Source organism: Heterodontus francisci, chromosome 35, assembly GCF_036365525.1.
Source record: "Heterodontus francisci isolate sHetFra1 chromosome 35, sHetFra1.hap1, whole genome shotgun sequence".
Lineage (NCBI taxonomy): Eukaryota > Metazoa > Chordata > Chondrichthyes > Heterodontiformes > Heterodontidae > Heterodontus > Heterodontus francisci.
Window position 1 is genome coordinate 32,826,223 of NC_090405.1, and position 19,055 is coordinate 32,845,277.

Consider the following 19,055-nt stretch of genomic DNA (forward strand, 5'->3'; position numbering starts at 1 on the left):
CGCCTGACCTTTCCCCCAGGGAGTGCAGTGAACACCTGAATGGTGGTGAATGGTATTGGAGGGCAGTGTATGCCTTACCTTTACACCGGGTGCACTTAGAGTGCGACCTAGTTTCAGGACCGTAGGGATTGTCCCTAGTTTGCCTGTGGATGGGGTTGACCTGCTCCTGGGTAATGATCTGGCGTGGATGAAGCTGGTAGCTTCCCCAGTAGTGAAAGAAAGACCGCAGGAGGTCAGAGAAACAGGGCAGTGGCAGGAGATGGTCCCCTGCAGAGTCCCTGAATGTGTAATGAATCAGGCCATGATCAAACCAGCACCCTGAGAGGAGACTGAATTGGCTCTGCAGGCAGATGACCATGAGGTCTGCCTGTCCATTTGAGACTTTCTTTGGAAAGACCCAGGGATTGAGTTAAATAAATCTTCCCTAGGTGAAGCTCAGCGAGCTGACCCAGTATTGGGAGAGTTAGCACAGGCTGCCCAGACTGAAATTGAAGCAGAGGGAGTCCCTAATTGCTACTATTTAAAGAATGAGGTACTGATGAGGAAATTGAGTTCTCCTCACAGACCTGAGAGCAAGGAGTGGATAGTGGTTCACCAGTTAGTGGTGCCGCAGAGGTACCGGAGAGAAATGGTAAGAATGGCCCATGAGATTGCAATGGCAGTACATGTTGGTATACGAAAGATCAAAGCCTGCCTATAGGACAGCAGTTCGACTGGCCCAAACCCCACAAAGATGTAGTGCAGTACTGTAGGAGTTGCCACATTGCCAGGTTGAGGGGAAACCCCAACCTACAGTGAAAACTGCACCTCTAAGTCCAGGACCTTCCAGCAGAGGGCTGGTGAACTTTAAGGAACCCCTGCCGAGAACAAAATGGTACAGGCAGGTACAAGGCTGGCAACAGGTTAGAAAGGAACATGGAAAAAGGGACCAAGAGGGCAGGTTAAAGGAAGTCCGGGAGAAATCCCAAATGGAAACCCCTACTGTCTGGTCAACCAAACCTGAAATATTTGAAAAGTTAGACCCCACATCGTCCTATGTAAATGCAGACACTAGAAGCACCCCACCGAAGTGGCTAACAGCATTTATAGGAACCTGCAGAGACAAAGAAAATCCTCAAGAGGGCAGAGAAACAGTGAGGGTGATGCCTCACCTAGTCAAATTGCCACAGGGAAATGCAGCATAATCTGGACAAAAACCTGCAAACCTGTACAGGACTGTCCCAGAGGACAAAAGGAAGATTAGCAAAGAATCCTCGCCTACAGTCAGAAAAAAGGGAACCAGCCTTCCCCTAAGGTGAAAAGCCTTTGCATGACTCATCAAAGCACTGAAAGAGAACATAAGAAATAGGAACAGGATTAGGCCATTCGGCCCCTCAAGCCTGCCCCGCCATTCAATAAGATCATGAGTGATCTGCGCCAGACCTCAACTCCTCTTTCGTGCCAGCTCCTCATAGCCCTCAACTTCCCGATATTTCAAAAATCTATCTACCTCCTCTTTAAATACTTTCAGTGATCCAGCCTCCTCAACTCTCTGGGGTAGAGAATTCCAGACATTCACTACCCTCTGAGAGAAGAAATTCCTTTGCATCTGTTTTAAATGAGTGTCCCCTTATTCTGTAACTATGTTCCCTTTTTCGAGATTCCCCCACTAGTGGAAACATCTTCTCAACATCTACCCTGTTAAGCCCCCTCAGAATCTTGTACGTTTCAATAAGATCACCCCTCATTCTTCTAAACTCTAATGAATAAAGGCCTAACCTGTTTAGCAGTTCTTGATAAGTCAACCCCTTCATCCCAGGAATCAGCCTAGTGAATCTCTTTTGAACTGCCTCCAATGCCATTATATCCTTTCTTAAATACAGGGACCAAAACTGTACACTAATCCAGGTGTGGCCTCACCAACACCCTGTACAGTTGTAACAAGACTTCCCTATTTTTAAACTCCAACCTACTAGCAATAAAGGCCAAAATTCCACTTGTCACCTTAATTACGCTGCACCTGCATGCTAACCTTTTGTGTTTACTGCACAAGAACAGCCAGATCCCTCTGTGCTGCACTTTTTTGAAGTCTCTCTCCATTTAAATAATAGTCTGCCTTTTGATTCTTCTTACCAAAGTGCATGACCTCACACTTGCCAATTTTTTGCCCACTCATTCAACCTATCTATATCCCCTTGCAGATTCCTTATGTCCTCATCACAACATGCCCTCCCACCTCTTTTTGTATCGTCAGCAAATTTGGATATATTACACTCTGCCCCCTCCTCCAAGTCATTAATATGGATAGTAAATAATTGAGGCCCTAGGACTGATCCTTGTGGCACTCCACTAGTTACGTCTTTCCAACCTGAAAAAGACCCATTAATCCCAACTCTGTCTTCTGTGAGTTAATCAATCCTCAATCCATGCTAATACATTACCCCCAATACTGTGAGCTCCTATCTCTACCAGTCATGGATGAGCCAACCAATTCGGAACTCAGTGATGCCATTGATTCTCTAGCCAGCGGAAAAGCCCCTGGGAAGAACAGCATTACCCCTGAAATAATCAAGAGTGCCAAGCCTGCTATACTCTCAGCACTACATGAACTGGTATGCCTGTGCTGGGACGAGGGAGCAGTACCCCAGGACATGCGCGATGCCAATATCATCACCCTCTATAAAAACAAAGGTGACCGTGGTGACTGCAACAACTATCGTGGAATCTCCCTGCTCAGCATAGTGGGGAAAGTCTTTGCTCGAGTCGCTCTGAACAGGCTCCAGAAGCTGGCCGAGCGCGTCTACCCTGAGGCACAGTGTGGCTTTCGTGCAGAGAGATCGACCGTTGACATGCTGTTCTCCTGTCGTCAGAAACAGGAGAAATGCCGTAACAATAGGTGCCCCTCTACATTGCTTTCATTGATCTCAGCAAAGCCTTTGACCTCGTCAGCAGACGTGGTCTCTTCAGACTACTAGAAAAGATTGGATGCCCACCAAAGCTACTAAGTATCATCACCTCATTCCATGACAATATGAAAGGCACAATTCAACATGGTGGCTCCTCATCAGAGCCCTTTCCTATCCTGAGTGGCGTGAAACAGGGCTGTGTTCTCGCACCCACACTTTTTGGGATTTTCTTCTCCCTGCTGCTTTCACATGCGTTCAAGTCCTCTGAAGAAGGAATTTTCCTCCACACAAGATCAGGGGGCAGGTTGTTCAACCTTGCCCGTCTAAGAGTGAAGTCCAAAGTACGGAACGTCCTCATCAGGGAACTCCTCTTTGCTGACGATGCTGCTTTAACATCTCACACTGAAGAGTGCCTGCAGAGTCTCATCAACAGGTTTGCGGCTGCCTGCAATGAATTTGGCCTAACCATCAGCCTCAAGAAAACAAACATCATGGGGCAGGACGTCAGAAATGCTCCATCCATCAATATTGGCGACCACGCTCTGGAAGTGGTTCAAGAGTTCACCTACCTAGGCTCAACTATCACCAGTAACCTGTCTCTAGATGCAGAAATCAACAAGTGCATGGGAAAGGCTTCCACTGCTATGTCTAGACTGGCCAAGAGAGTGTGGGAAAATGGCGCACTGACATGGAACACAAAAGTCCGAGTGTATCAGGCCTGTGTCCTCAGTACCTTGCTCGATGGCAGCGAGGCCTGGACAACGTACGTCAGCCAAGAGCGACGTCTCAATTCATTCCATCTTCGCTGCCTCCGGAGAATACTTGGCATCAGGTGGCAGGACTGTATCTCCAACACAGAAGTCCTCGAGGCGGCCAATATCCCCAGCTTGTACACGCTACTGAGTCAGCGGCGCTTGAGATGGCTTGGCCATGTGAGCCACATGGAAGATGGCAGGATCCCCAAAGACGCATTGTACAGCGAGCTCGCCACTGGTATCAGACCCACCGGCCGTCCATGTCTCCGCTTTAAAGACGTCTGCAAACGCGACATGAAATCCTGTGACATTGATCACAAGTCGTGGGAGTCAGTTGCCAGCGTTCGCCAGAGCTGGCGGGCAGCCATAAAGACGGGGCTAAAATGTGGCGAGTTGAAGAGACTTAGTAGTTGGCAGGAAAAAAGACAGAGGCGCAAGGGGAGAGCCAACTGTGCAACAGCCCCGACAAACAAATTTCTCTGCAGCACCTGTGGAAGAGCCTGTCACTCTAGAATTGGCCTTTATAGCCACTCCAGGCACTGCTTCACAAACCACTGACCCACCTCCAGGCGCGTATCCATTGTCTCTCGAGATAAGGAGGCCAAAGAAGAAGGAATACCGTGAGCTCCTATCTTGTGCAATAATCTTTTATGTGGCACCTTATGGAATGCCTTCTGGATATCCAAATACACTACATCTCCTGGTTCGCCTTTATCAACTCTGTTTGTTATATCCTCAAAGAAGTCTAGCAAATTTGTCAAACATGATTTCCCTTTCACAAAACCATGTTGACTCTGTTTGATTGCATTAAGCTTTTCTAAATGTCCTGCTATTTCTTCCTTAATAATGGACTTTAGCATTTTCCCAACGACTGATGTTCGGCTGACTGGCCTATAGTTTCCTGCTTTTTGTCTCCCTCCCTTTTTGAACAGGGGCGTCACGTTAGCGGTTTTCCAATCTGCTGGGACCCTCCCTGAATCCAGTGAATTCTGGAATATTTTGACCAATGCCTCCACTACCTCTGCAGCCACTTCCTTTAAAACCCTTTGGATGTAGGCCATCAGGTCCTGGCGACTTGTCTGCCTTTAGTCCCATTAGTTTGTCAAATACTTTGTCCCTCGTGATAGAGACTGTTACAAGATCTTTCCTCCCATTAGCTCCTTCCTTATCTGATATCTGGAATGTTTATAGTGTCCTCCACCATGAAGACTGATGCAAAATATTGGTTTAAATTATCTACCATTTCCCTGTTCCCCGTTATCAATTCTCCAGTCGCATCTTCCAGGGGTCCTACGTTCACTTTAGCTACTCTATACCTGTAGAAGCTCTTGTTGTTTGTTTTTATATTTCTTGCCAATTTACTTTCATAATCAATTTTCTCCCTCTTTATTAGCTTTCTAGCCATCCGCTGCTGGTTCCTAAAAAAAAAAAAATCCCAATCCTCTGGCCTACCACTAGTTTTCGCCGCATTGTATGCCTTAGTTTTTGATTGGTGGTTCATCCTTCTCATCGAGTCCTTCTTTTTGACAGGGTTAAATTTTTGCTGAGCATTGAGTTCACTGCCGTCGCCCCTGAGCAGAACTCCAACCTAGGGCTAATTAAATCTAACCCTAAAATAAAAGCAAAATACTGCGGATGCTGGAAATCTGAAATAAAAACAAGAAATGCTGGAACCACTCAGCAGGTCTGGCAGCATCTGTGGAAAGAGAAGCAGAGTTAACGTTTCGGGTCAGTGACCCTTCTTCGGCACTTCTAACCCTCTAAATCTAACCCTCCCCTTGCAGACCTCAACAAGACCAAAGAGACCTTAGGCAGTCATGGAAATGTGCAAACTGAAAAAAACTTCCACCCCAAAAACCACATGTTTATTGGGATGCCAGAAAGGGCCATTTAAAGCAGCACTGCTACCAAGAAAAGACAGGCTGTAGCAATTGTTAGGGTTCTGAATGAATGAGAGAGATGCATGTGTGTTTTCCTGTCCTTATCTTCTCTCTAGTCTGTTTTAATGAAATGCTCTTTTAAAAAATTGCATTTCATTCCGCTGTCTGTGGAGGTGTCATGTAGACCCCACCTGCCAGGAATGAGGCATATTAATTTTATAATATGGATATTGACTTTAAACTGTTGCTGGAGTGAAGAAATGACTTGTTAAGAGATCACCAGACCTTTGACTGGAGGACATTTGCATACTAAGAGATGGTGCTTGTGGGGACAAAGAACTACTCCCTGGGCCAATTAATCCAAATGGTATTTTGATCACCAGACATTGAAGGTATAAGGAAGCACATTCCAGGGACTGTCAAGTTGATGCAATCCACAAACACAGGAGTGATTAAGCCGCATGACTGACCAGCTGGCCAACTTGGAGTTGAATTGTGTCACACAGAAAGGAACAGAGGGCAGTTTGCAACTGAAGCTGGAACAAGAAAGCATCTCTCTTGTTTTCTCCCAAGCCACCAGATCCACAGAAGACATGTAAACCTCGAGAGAAAAGACTCCGACATCGAAGCAAGTTGAAGCGTGCACTGAGCCCCAACAAATTGCAGGACGTACTGGCAATCGAAGACTCCACATTGAACTTAAATGACTTTAATTATAACTCAGCTATTGCCTCAAACCTTTCCCCTTTATTCTTTCTACTTCTTCTGTCTCTATCTGTGTGTGTTTATCGCGTATGCATGCTAGCGTGGTCACGTCGCATATTCGTAGTCGTTAACCGGATTAGAGTTTAAGATTAATAAACTTTCACCTTTCTTGTTTAAATCTAAGGAAACCTGTCTGATTTATTTGCCTTACAATTGGAGCGGTGAACCAGGATTCACTAAGTGGGAGCTAAAATCACGGTGTTTTAAAAATTAAACCCTGTTACTGTTAAACCAGGCAAAGGCTGAGGGGGAACCCTTCGACCCCTTCTCACCTGGTCGTGACATAACAAAGCATATAAGAACAGTTTGTCTTCTGTTATACTGTGAGCAGTACCTTGGGAGATCTGTCTGTACATACACCTACACTTTATTACAATCTTAAGTTGCTGTGTGCTTCTCATGCAACAAACGCCACTCTCTACGATTCCCTGACAAAACAATGAACTGAGTGGTCTTTGAGCCTGTTGACAACAAACATTCTCAGAAGAGAATCCCAGCCTAACCCAGAAGTGACCTCACCAGTCATTTGAAGAATGCAAGGCAATGGCATCTTGTAGTCAGCAAAGTCCACCACTCAATTGTGAAGAATGTTTTTGCAGAAATAGTGTGATTTTCAGGACCTGGCTTGGGTGTATTTGGCCAGGTTAGAGAACCGAATTAATATGACAGATAGGTGTGAGCGATTGTGTGCACATACATGCAAACTAGCTATTTGATCACAGTGGGTGTACAGTCAAGCCTCATGCTGTCCTCACCTATTTTTCACACACTTGTTGCTAATATAAGTAATATATAGAAACAGGTGTCCTTTAAAGCAGAGTATTTTGGAGGTGGTGAGGTGGGGGAGAGCAAGGGGAAAGAAATACTGAATCTAAGATGTTATTAAAATAAAAACAGAAAATGCTGGAAATACTCAGCAGCCCTGGCAGCATCTGTGGAGAGAGAGAAAAACAGTTAACATTTCAGAATGATGACCTTTCATCAGAAATGTTTTCTAAATCTCCCTAAGGAGTGAAATCTTAACTTTAAGGTTAAATTGAGCTGCTGTCCTTCATTATGTTGAGTGGATATTGCTTTTGTTCTTTGATACGGGTCGCAGCACTCTGGTGCAATTTAAAATGTGCAGTACCAGTGTCTGCTTCAGATTGAGTGTACCCTCCCCCATCTGATTTTGAAGCTGCTTGATTTTCTTGTATATCTGGAGGCTGTTTAATGTGACTTGATTGTTTCTAAGATTACCGATGGATACAGTGTGCTGAACTTGGCTCAATAAGTAAATATCTTTGCAGAGAAGCTAACGGTTCTTACAAATAAGTTACAGTTCTGTGTTTTAAACAAGAGTGAGATTTTATTATTTTACTGTCTAACTAATACAAACAGGTAGTATTTTTTATTTTAAAAAAAAAAAGCTTTTCTTTAAAGCAAAATAACATGCTGAGGGTTTCCAGTGTATTATCCAGCTTAACCAACAAATTGGATTTTCAAAACTCCTGCGGACTTTCTCTTTGTTAGATTTAACTAGAGATGACGTTCTTGATCTTTAAAAGAAAATGAATTCTGATTGAGCATGCCCCACCTCAGATCTATTTCAGTTTTCACCCTCTCACTCCTCTCTCCTCCCCCAAATGGTGGGAGTTGTGACTCTTTTCCTCAATCCGATATCTTGCCGTATTGCTATAATCAGAAAAAGGATTCCCAGGTTTTGAAAATGAAGCAAACTGTAAAATGGTGAGAGGTGAATCTAATTGCTCTGTATGTCCACCATAACTGAGTGACTTTGCGATGGAGCAGCGTAAAATTGAACCCATTCACCTTTTTCAAAGTCCTTGTGGTATTTTGGAGTATTCAGCTCTCTTAGTCCTTTTAAGTATAACCAGGTAATCTCCCATTCTATTGCTCACAGACAAAAATAATTTTGCTATACCATTTGTACTTGATGACATGTTTTATGTGTATATATGTTGCTCTTCCATTGCTCACTTGCCTATGGACATTCATAATGGGAAGAAAATGTTGAATTGCACCCTTTCCTAATTTATGTTCTGTTCACGGCTCTGGTTTTTTTTTTAAAGGGAATTTCTTTGTAATCCAAGAATTCAGTTGAAGCTGCCCTGTGATGCCACATGATTATGATGTTCTCCATTACAATCGCCTAGTTACCAGGCACCGGTTATTATGGAACAGTTTTTCAGTGGCATTGTTCCCAAAGGGCAATCACAGTGCTTGAGTAATAGGCAGTGGTTACTGTGGAAATTTGTCATGTACTTAACTGGGAACAAAATATAATCCTGCACCCATCAGACTCCTATACCAGCATTGGTCCAGAGCTCTTAGAAATGTTTAGTTATGACTAACTGCAATTGGAAAGGTCAAATGGCCGCTATTGGTAGGGATCCAGCATCAACGTTTTGAAAAGTAAAAATATATTGATAAGAGCTACTTTAGTAGGCAAACACAATATAAACCTGATTAATGTTCAAAGCTAGCAACGTGGCCAGTAACAGATATGGAACTTGGAGAAAGATGGGAATGGGTCAGGTAAGGTTACAGGCTGGGATGGATTGAGGGACTAGTTCTTGGCCTGCATCCTTTCTTTTCACTCTCCTCCCCCACCTCCAGTACAAAGCTGCCAGATTCCAGGGTTCAGTTCCCTCCTTGCCAAAAACCCACCACGGAGCTGACTCCAGAATTTTCTTTCTTCACGTGCTGCTCATCCACAGGGTCCAGCCCAGTGTTGAAAAGCCTTGTGTTCCCCACCAAGTTGTTTCACAATAGAAACCTGCAGACTGAACAAAGTCCACCCCCACTATGCTGCTAAACCCCATAATCCCCCCCCCCCCCCTCTTCTCCAGTGATGCTGGATAGCAAGTTTCTGCTTAAAATCCACTGTATCTTACCATGAATGACCATTTTGTTTTAAAAATTAATGTGGCAGCCAAATTGTACACAGCAAGATCGCTCAGATGACAAATAAAATGAATGACATGGTGATTATTGGTGTTGGCTGAGCAGAGAATGTTAGCCAGGGCACCAAGAGAGCTTTCTGCTCTTTTCTGCAGTCATGTGATCCATCTACATAGACAGATAATGGAGCATGATTCAGAAGACTGCATCTCCAACAGTGCAGCACTCCTTCAGTACTCCACTGAAATGCCAGCCTGGAGTATGTGATCAAGTCTTGGTGACTCACCACCACCTTCTCAAGGTCACTTAGGCATGGGCAACAAATGCTGGCTTTGCCAGTGATGCCCACATCTCGTGAAAGATTGAAACAAAGTCGGGTTTGAACCTACCTCCTTCCAATTCAGATGTGTGTACTACCACTGATCTTTGCTGATGCTTCCACCAGTGTTCTCCCTCCATAACAGGTTCAGAGCCAGCATGGAGTCGATGGGTCGAATGGCCACCTTTTATGCAGCAAATGACTGATTCTATAAGTTTCTGAGTAAGAAGGATCAACCAACCCATCTTGTGCACTCACGTCTCCTAGCATCTGGTTTAAATCTAGAATTGGTAGAGGTCTAGGGAAGATGTGGTGAATCGACTGGAAGTCTGCCTCTTGGCTGAGTCTAGCGAGAGAGAACAAATTTTAAAGTGCTATGAAGAGAAAAATGCAATAAAATCTGACTGCTGTAATAAAGATCTCTGCACTTTTTTACCTTATTCCAGCCTGAAAACAGTGGTCCAGAAAGTTGCCTGTATGACCTCGCAGCTGTGGTGGTGCATCATGGTTCAGGGTGAGCACTTTTGTTTTTAATTATCTCAGAGGTTTCACATAATGGCCAAGTGTTGTTAAACAAATGTTCAGTGTTTTTCACGGTGTACTATAGTAAATACTTCATGCTAAGATTTAAATGATGTGACAAGCACATTACACTCTGTACTGGAGTCTCTCCAAAGAACCCAATCCATTAACTAGAATGTACATTTTTGTTTTATTTAAGGAGTGAGCACTGACCTAATTGAAGTGCTAGCCTGATAATGGGGAACAAAATTCATTTGCACAGTTGATGCTGAATCAAACTTAGATTTATATTCATATCTCTACTAACCATCACCCCATAACAGTCAGGCTCAGTCACTTGATTAAACCCATTATGCCATCAGGGATCCCTATTTAAAGACGTGAAAACCTTCAAATGGGCAAAAGTTTTAATAACTATATTTTCAAAGTGGTCATGGATCTATACCTTCAAGCAATCACTGGTGATTTTAAAAAGGTGATAGCTTAAATTAAAGCATTTTATTTAATTTATTTAAAGGATTTTGTTTTGTGATTATTGTAAAGGTAGAAATACCTTTAAAGCTTTGTATCATATTTTAAGTTCAGACCAGAAGGCCTGTTTTTAAAAACTGAATCTGTGCCAGTGAATGTCTGTCAGTATAAACATGTCCCTGTATGAGCGAAATGAGTGACCTTAGTACTTTTCCTGTTCTACATACAAACATATGAATTAGGAGCAGAAGTAGGCCATTCAGCCCCTCGAGCCTGCTCCACTATTCAATAAGATCATGGCTGATCTGTTTGTGTCTCGAATTCCACACTCCCATTTACCCCATAACCTATGATTCCCTTGCCTAACAAGAATCTATCTACCTCCACCTTAAAAATATTCAGTGACCCCACCTCACCACCTTCTGAGGCAGAGAGTTCCAAAGTTGCACAACCCTCAGAGAAAAAAATTCTCCTCATCTCTGTCCTAAAAGGGCGACCCCCAATTTTAAAACATTCTGGAATCACCCACAGGAGGAAATATCCTTTCCACAGCCACCTTGTCAAGACCGTTCAGGATCTTCAATCAAGTCACCCCTCACTCTTCTAAACTCCAGTGAAAACAAGCCCAGTCTGTCCAACCTTTCCTCATAAGACAACCCACTCATTGCAGGTATCAACCTAGTAAACTTACTGTGCACTGTCTCCAGTGCACTTACATCCTTCCTTAAATAAGTAGACCAAAACTGCACACAGTATTCTAGATTAGGTCTCATCAATGTCCTGTATAACTGAAGCATAACAGCCTTACTTTTATTTTCAATTCCTCTCATAACAAAGGATAGCATTCCATTAGCCGCCTTTATTACTTACAGTACCTGCGTACTAACCTTTTGTGTCTCATGTACTAGAACACCTAGATCCCTCTGCATCTTGGAATTCTGCAGTCATTCTCTGTTTAATTAATATTCTGCTTTTTTATTCTTCTGGCTTCTAATATGACTTGCTTTAGATTTTGTTTTGTTTTCAGTAAAAGTCTTGCACTAAATAGTCGCCGTGCTGAACTGCCCCTCTGAGATTCTGGTACAGTGTTTACACCTCCATAGTTATGGGCTTGTCAGAAATTTACTTGCAAGTGCGAAACCAGATTCCTGCTTGTTGCTGCAAAACTGGCGACCACCTGGTTTCCTGTATCTGGCTGTGGTCAAATGTGTTCCTCATGCTGCCCAGTTCACAGCACAGCAGGTGTCAAGAGCTGTGAAGAAGTGTGCTGACCCACTCTTTTTTTTATCAGGAGATAACTAATAATGACTGACAAAGGAAGGAAGATGGTGAGATCCAAAAGGATGGGCAATCTCAGACCCTTAACACTGCTTTAAGCTGGATATTGCATTAGTTATTTAACTCCTTATTTTATGTAACCTGAGGACATATTGGCAAACCTAGTGGGCTGCATTTTTAGAGCCAGATGTTTTCCACAAGACAAAATGAGTTAATGGGTCATAGTGGAAAATTCACTCAGCTAAATGACTTTTTAAAATGCTCCTTGCTATTACTGCTAAGAGTTTAATTTGGAAATCTCTTGTAATGGTGCTTGTATTCAGGAAACCACAGTGGTGCAGTAATGCATTCAGGCATCTTACTTTATTTATTGGCTTTTGGTCGTACTGGAGTACAATAAATTAATTTCAAATGGGTCCTTTGTTCAAAAAGAAAGTTGGAATTACAAGTTGGAAGTTAGGAGGAGAATGTACTCTGAATGGTATCTAACTAACTCAGCTGTTTGTTGAAAGAAATCCTGGGATGTTACGTGACACTTGTGTCCGGTCACTGTAGAGCAGAAATCTGCAAAACAGGTATAACACTGCATTGCATTTCTAGATAGGTAGAGTACAAGGCTGAGGCTGTATATTGCTGAAACTGTACACCTTTGATCAGATGCATCTTGACTACTGTATCCAGTTCTGGTCACCAAGAGACTAGGGAAACATTCAAGCTCCAGAATCGGTACAGGAGCGAAGAGCCATGAGGTTTATCCCCAGCAAATGAGGAAAAACTGGAGAAACTTAGGCTCTTTAGCTTTGAAAGGAGGTGACTGAGGGTAGATCCACCAGAGATACACAAGATGCTAAATGGTATAGAAAAGATAAATCCGCAGGAATGCCTCAGGTAAACCTTGGCACTGAAGACAAGGAGGGATCGATTTTAAACGAGGCAAATTTAATTCTTGACGAATGCTGATGAGGATTTGGAATGGTCTTCCACTTCTGATAGCAAAAGCTAAAACCTTGGAGTTATTTCAGGAAGACTTGGATACTGTGGGTGACTGGAGGTTTTTCTAGATTGATGATTAAGGGTGGTCTGAATGGTCTTCCTCATCCATGTTCGACTTGTGATATGGAGCAATGGAGCACAACCTGAAGTTTTAGTGAAGCTAATCCTATGGGGATGTTAAAGATCAAATCCAGAAGTTTTCCAGAAAGAATTGGATAGTGGAAAGTTCCATTTCCAGTATCGTAATAAACTTGCAGTTGTTCTACTTAATGTAAATGTGACTTAGCTTAAAACAGTGGAGCCAAGGCAAAGCTGCACCTTTTAACACTGGGTTGAAGCCAAATATGGCACTAAAATAAAAGCAAAATACTGCGGATGCTGGAAATCTGAAACAAAAACAAGAAATGCTGGATTCACTCAGCAGGTCTGGCAGCATCTGTGGAAAGAGAAGCAGAGTTAACGTTTCGGGTCAGTGACCCTTCTTCGGAACTGACAAATATTAGAAAAGTCACAGATTATAAACAAGTGAGGTGGGGGTTGGGCAAGAGATAACAAAGGAGAAGGTGCAGATTGGACCAGGCCACATAGCTGACCAAAAGGTCACGGAGCAAAGGCAAACAATATGTTAATGGTGTGTTGAAAGACAAAGCATTAGTACAGATTAGGTGTGAATATACTGAATATTGAACATCAGCAAGTGCAAACCTGAAGAAAAACAACCTGAAAAAAACTCTCTGTTTTGGTGCAAGTTTGATCATTCTTCATTTCCATGCACCCAGTGGAAATGAACCAATCATCCTGGCCTATATGAAATGCAAATTGAAGATCCCAATAACTATATAAGCTCATTCATGCTGGAAAACACTTTTTGGGAACAGAATCAAGCAACAGTTGTGGCTCTAGACTGTAGATGGAAGCAAGTGAGACATCATAAACCAGGCAGCAGTGATACAACATGCTGTACTGTTGCAGTAGTGGGATTGGGACCTGGGTGCAGTCCTCATATAGTAAACTGTTTTGGAGAGCTGGGGCTTTCCCTTCAGGAAAGGAAAATGATCAGGTGAATCACTCAGCAATCATTTCAGGAGCCAGCTCGTCTGTGCTCTGGGGCAGGGACAGGTGCTTGAGTCAGATCCAAGAGTGGGAGGTCATTAACATCTATAATTGCATTGTATAATTGCACTATGGTATGTGTTTCATTTTGGCTGCTGTCCTGTACATTCACTAGTGTCTGGGAAGGTGGTCAAATACATTCAAGATTTAACAATTTACAGAGCCATTGTATATTAGGATTGATGAACTACCTAGTTAACAGCTGGGCTGGACGCCAATGTTGTTAACTGTTTTATTTTAGTATTTGTGTGTTTGGCTATGTTGCTTTTCAATAGTTTTACCATCTACCTTAGAGAACTTAGAGAGATACAGCACTGAAACAGGCCCTTCGCCCACAGAATCTGTGCCGACCATCAACCAGCCATTTATACTAATCCTACATTAATCCCATATTCCCTACCACATCCCCATTTTCCCTCTATTCTCCTACCACCTACCTACACTAGGGGCAATTTACAATGGCCAATTTACCTATCAACCTGCAAGTCTTTGGCTGTGGGAGGAAACCGGAGCACCCAGCGGAGACCTACACAGTCACAGGGAGAACTTGCAAACTCCACACAGGCAGTACCCAGAACCGAACCTGGGTCGCTGGAGCTGTGAGGCTGCGGTGCTAACGCTGTGCCGCCCATATACCATGTAGAATGTATAGGCATTGCTGCTGTTAGGCCTGCCTTATCTGAGTGACTGGTAAAATTGGGGTTGCTTGAGCACAGTCACTTGGACGACACTGACTAATTGTAGGTGATCTTTCCCTTTTGTCAGTTTTCTTCATCAGTTTCTCCTCCTGTTCTGAAGGCATTGACGCTTTGTTGGAATAGATCTCACAGTCCTCAATCACCCTCCCATACCTGACCCAAGTGACCCATGTCCATGTATGAGCCTTGACTGAGTGTTACCCTCGACTAATGAGACACATAGAGTGGGAAACCTGTCCAGTTTTCTTCCACTCTCACCCTCCTCAAAGCCGGGAAGCTGAGCCCAGTTATGGTGCTTGTACCCCTCTCTCAGCTGAGATCGGCTAGCTCAGTCCAGGGATCAAACCTGTGACCATCCTGCTCTGTGGCTCAGCAGCTCACTGTAAAATTGAAGATGAGCAAAAGCCATTTGCCAATTGAAACCTATTCTAGTTCCCCTAATTATCCTGTTCTGGTATCCAGCCTAATTTTGTCCCCAATATCCCTACTGGGGTCTGTCAGGGAATCAAGGGATATGGCGAGGGTGTGGGAAAGTGGAGTTGAAGCCTAAGATCAGCCATGATTGTATTGAATGGCGGGGCAGGCTTGATGGGGGGTATGGTCTACTCCTGCACCTGTTTCTTGTGTTCTTGTGTACTATCCTGCCTGGCAGATTATTCCAAATTCCTGTTTCTTTCAGTGATCCAAATATCAGTTGAAAATTGTTCACTAAATTAGCTTTGTTCTCTGATTAATTGGAAGTAATAATCTGGGTCTACCCTATCTGTACCATTCAGTAAGGTCACTACTTCTTCAACCCAATAGAGTGTTAAGCTTCTTTCTTTCCTCCTAGCTCATCTCCCTTGCATTTGATCAGTCTTGTTGCTCTTCTCTGCAGCCTTTCCAGTGATTGTTTTTTGAGGAGTAGTGACCAGAGTTGAAATTGGATAAACCCATTGCTGTATTCAGGGGCCAAACTTTATTTAAAAGCAAAATACTGCGGATGCTGGAAATCTGAAACAAAAACAAGAAATGCTGGATTCACTCAGCAGGTCTGGCAGCATCTGTGGAAAGAGGAGCAGAGTTAACGTTTCGGAACTCCGAAGAAGGGTCACTGACCCGAAACGTTAACTCTGCTTCTCTTTCCACAGATGCTGCCAGACCTGCTGAGTGAATCCAGCATTTCTTGTTTTTGTGCCAAGCTTTATTTCTTTACTTGTGGTGGACCTGTATGACTATTTCTAGTCAACTGTTTTTACAGAAGACATCATTTAACTTGGGAAAGTTTGCATTTATGCTGTCTGGAATATACTTCCAATCAGAGCCATAGCAGAACAGTCAAGACCATCTTTTATCTGTGTCCTAATTATCTGCCATCATTTTCACGGGGCAAAGCATCGTGCAAGACAGTCTCATTGCTCAGCCTGGTCACACTAGGTCACTCCTGGTTGATGTGAATTAGCCTGGCCACACAACAAAGATTACATGTGATTTAAGTTATGTGTATTGTAATTTCTTCACTCTAGTTCAGAGGGTGTTGCTGTTACCACATGTGAAAATTAAAAGTGGAGACTCCAGGTTATTTGCCTATTTTCATTACGATCTGGAATCCTTTCTGTTACAATAGATGATGAAGGCGCCAACTCTAAATTTATAAGAGAAATGCCTACATGTAATTTCCTGAGAATATGGGTAAGAATGTGTGTGTCCGGCTATCAGGGATTTCAAAATATTGAATTGGCTGTGGCCAAGAGCAGGACTGTGTATTTTCTTGAGATCTTTTATCCAGTTGATCGTATAGCTAAGTAATTTACAATCAGATCTTTAATTGTGAAATACCCTGTGTAAAATGAGAATTAAAAAACTTTACATAAAATTACAAAAATTACCAGTTAATTTTTTTCAAGAAGATTGATATTAATTGAAGATATTTACATGTTGCAGAATATGTCCTTTCTCAATAGAGCAGTAACTACATTTTCTTTTTCCCCTCTCAGAGTTGGCTCAGGTCATTACACTGCGTATGCAACTCATGAAGGGCGTTGGTTCCACTTCAATGACAGTACTGTTACTTTGACCGAGGAGGAAACTGTAGTGAAGGCCAAGGCCTACATCTTGTTCTATGTGGAACGCCAGACCAAATCGGGATCAGGCATCAAACTTTAATGCATCCCATCTTTTTATATACACAAGTGTTTCCTGACATATATACTGAATTGGAACGCACACAAACAGTTCCACATTTCCACAAGTACTTGATAGCTCAAGACTATTTTCATCTTGCACTTTTAAATCGCTGATGAGAATTCTGTTTATTGCACCATTACTAGTGTTGATACAGTAATCGAGGAGACCTGATCTAATTTTAGCCTATCACAGAACCTCAGCAGAATATTTTTGAATCTGTAATGGCTGCTGGTGATCAAGAATTTAGTAGCTCGGTTGACATTGAAATTCAATATTTTGAAATGACCTCTGTACTGTAAATTGTGGGATATAGTTGGCTGGCTTCAAGGTGCATTTACATCTGTTTCTTCAAACCTTTTACACTACATCTTAGTCCCTGACTTCTAAATTGACACAAAATTCAGAAGTCTTATTTGTTTCTGCAGTCAATCTCCCTGTAGTGTATGAAGTGATGGAACATTTCAGTTTAGAGTAACCGCACCAGACCAATAAAGTGCTGACGTCAGAGCTTAGAATGATTGTGTACGTGTCAGACTGGTTGAGGGTCCTTGAGCAGACTGCTGTTGTTCCCTTCTCTCCTGCAAACAAGTACATTACTGTGTATATTCAGAACTGGGTGAAAGTATGCTGTTCAGTATTATGAGGTACATGAAGTGTAAATGCACCTTGACTCTGCAATGCTATACCTTCCTGTAGTACACTTGTAACTGCCCAAGATTTTTTTGTAATGGAAATAGATCATTCTGTCTGTATTTCTTTTCTGTTACCATTTCTCTTGTGACCACTTGTAAACACTGGTAACTTGGAACAAAGGCATTCTGCTCTACACTCGCCTGTGCTGCACAATTACATTTGTGTTTGTACATTTTAATTTAGGTATTCAGCTCTGGTTTTTAAAAAATACGTTCTCATTTTCTTGAGGTATAACCAGACACTTTTGCATCTTTCAGAAAGCATAAAAATTTAAAAAAAAAATGATGGTGCAAAAAATAAAATGAACTGCTGAATTAAAAAAAAAAGGAACTCTCATCTATCCCAATACTTTGCTGGGCAGAGTAGGGTTTATGTATAGCTGTCTGCATCACACAGTGGCAATGAATGGCTATGATTTGATTGGATGTAGGTTGGTAAGAATGGCTTATGATTTGCAATGTCACCTGATTAAGAAAGAGAATTTAAACATGCTGGGTTACATATGGGGAACCAGGGAGGGGGTGTATCTTTGACAAAATTGTGTCGGACCATTTACTGTATGCAGTGTACAACATGAAACAGTGGGTTACAGCTATCAGAACAGTCTTTTACTCATATAAAATGGTATGATTATATTTTCGTACCAGGATAAAAGTCCTTTTTACTTATCAAAGACACATTTTCTCATAAATTCTGTTATAGTGGCCTGAGTAGTGTTCTTGGAACTGAATGTTTAATCACATAATGAGATGAGATATTGTATTTGCATGTGGATGTACTGTACCAGGCAGCAGCAGAAGAAAAGGCAGTTCAGAGGTTTTTGACATGAGACTCCTGTCTCTTAAATGTGAAAACATACACATCCTAAACTTGAATCTGAATATTAGAACTGTACAAACTTAATTTAAAATGTTAAGCTGTTTTGGTTGCAAAATATGAACTGACACAGTAATGACAACATCGATTGGCATTTATTCAGTTTAATCCCCGCAAAAGAAAATCCTGATTGTATATGTATTACTATGGCTGCTTATAATGATGGTATGTATATTAGTAAATGTTCATGTACTGTTTCACTGATAGTAAAGTGCAATGTTAATGACGCAAAACAATGCATTTTGTCTTTAAGCATAAAACATTTTATAAATCAGTTTCATTCACGCTTACTGAAGCTTTTATGATAGTTATAGCTGTATCAAGTTAAAGTACTTGTCAGAATTTCAACTGTTCGTGTCCCTGGCATGTAACATTTAAATGTAATGTGCAACTAGGCTAGACTTTACTAAGACTGATCGATTGTTTTCTAACCTGCTGCCAATGTCCTTTTATCAGTAGTAAAAATATTGATTCTTCCTCCACACTTCCCTGAGGGAAATGGAAGCCCGCCTCTGTGCATTTCTCTCGAAAGCAGCAGTGAACACATTTCAAAAGTAATTCATTAGTTATGGAGTGCTTTAGGACATCTGGAGGACGTGAAATCCACTCTATTAAGTATAAGTTCTTCCTTTCTTTAACTGTATTTAATGACTTTTCCCCGGCATCATGAATTAATCTGATTTCCTTAGTTCTTTGAGGTGGGGCTGCTGTGATTAAAGGGTTGTAAAGGATGAAGA

At 42.2% G+C, this 19,055-nt stretch overlaps 1 protein-coding gene across 5 annotated transcripts in view; it reads left to right on the forward strand.

Annotated features, from left to right (window-relative positions):
• Positions 1-18,598, forward strand: part of usp3 (ubiquitin specific peptidase 3) — a 105,548-nt gene extending 86,950 nt beyond the window's left edge. For all 5 annotated transcript variants that reach the window (XM_068015263.1, XM_068015262.1, XM_068015265.1 and 2 more), the window contains 2 exons: positions 9,955-10,022; positions 16,560-18,598. In XM_068015263.1, the coding sequence (XP_067871364.1) occupies positions 9,955-10,022; positions 16,560-16,728 (237 nt within the window). In that variant the 3' untranslated portion in view covers positions 16,729-18,598. The remainder of the gene's footprint in view (positions 1-9,954; positions 10,023-16,559) is intronic.
• The last annotated feature ends 457 nt before the right edge of the window (positions 18,599-19,055 follow it).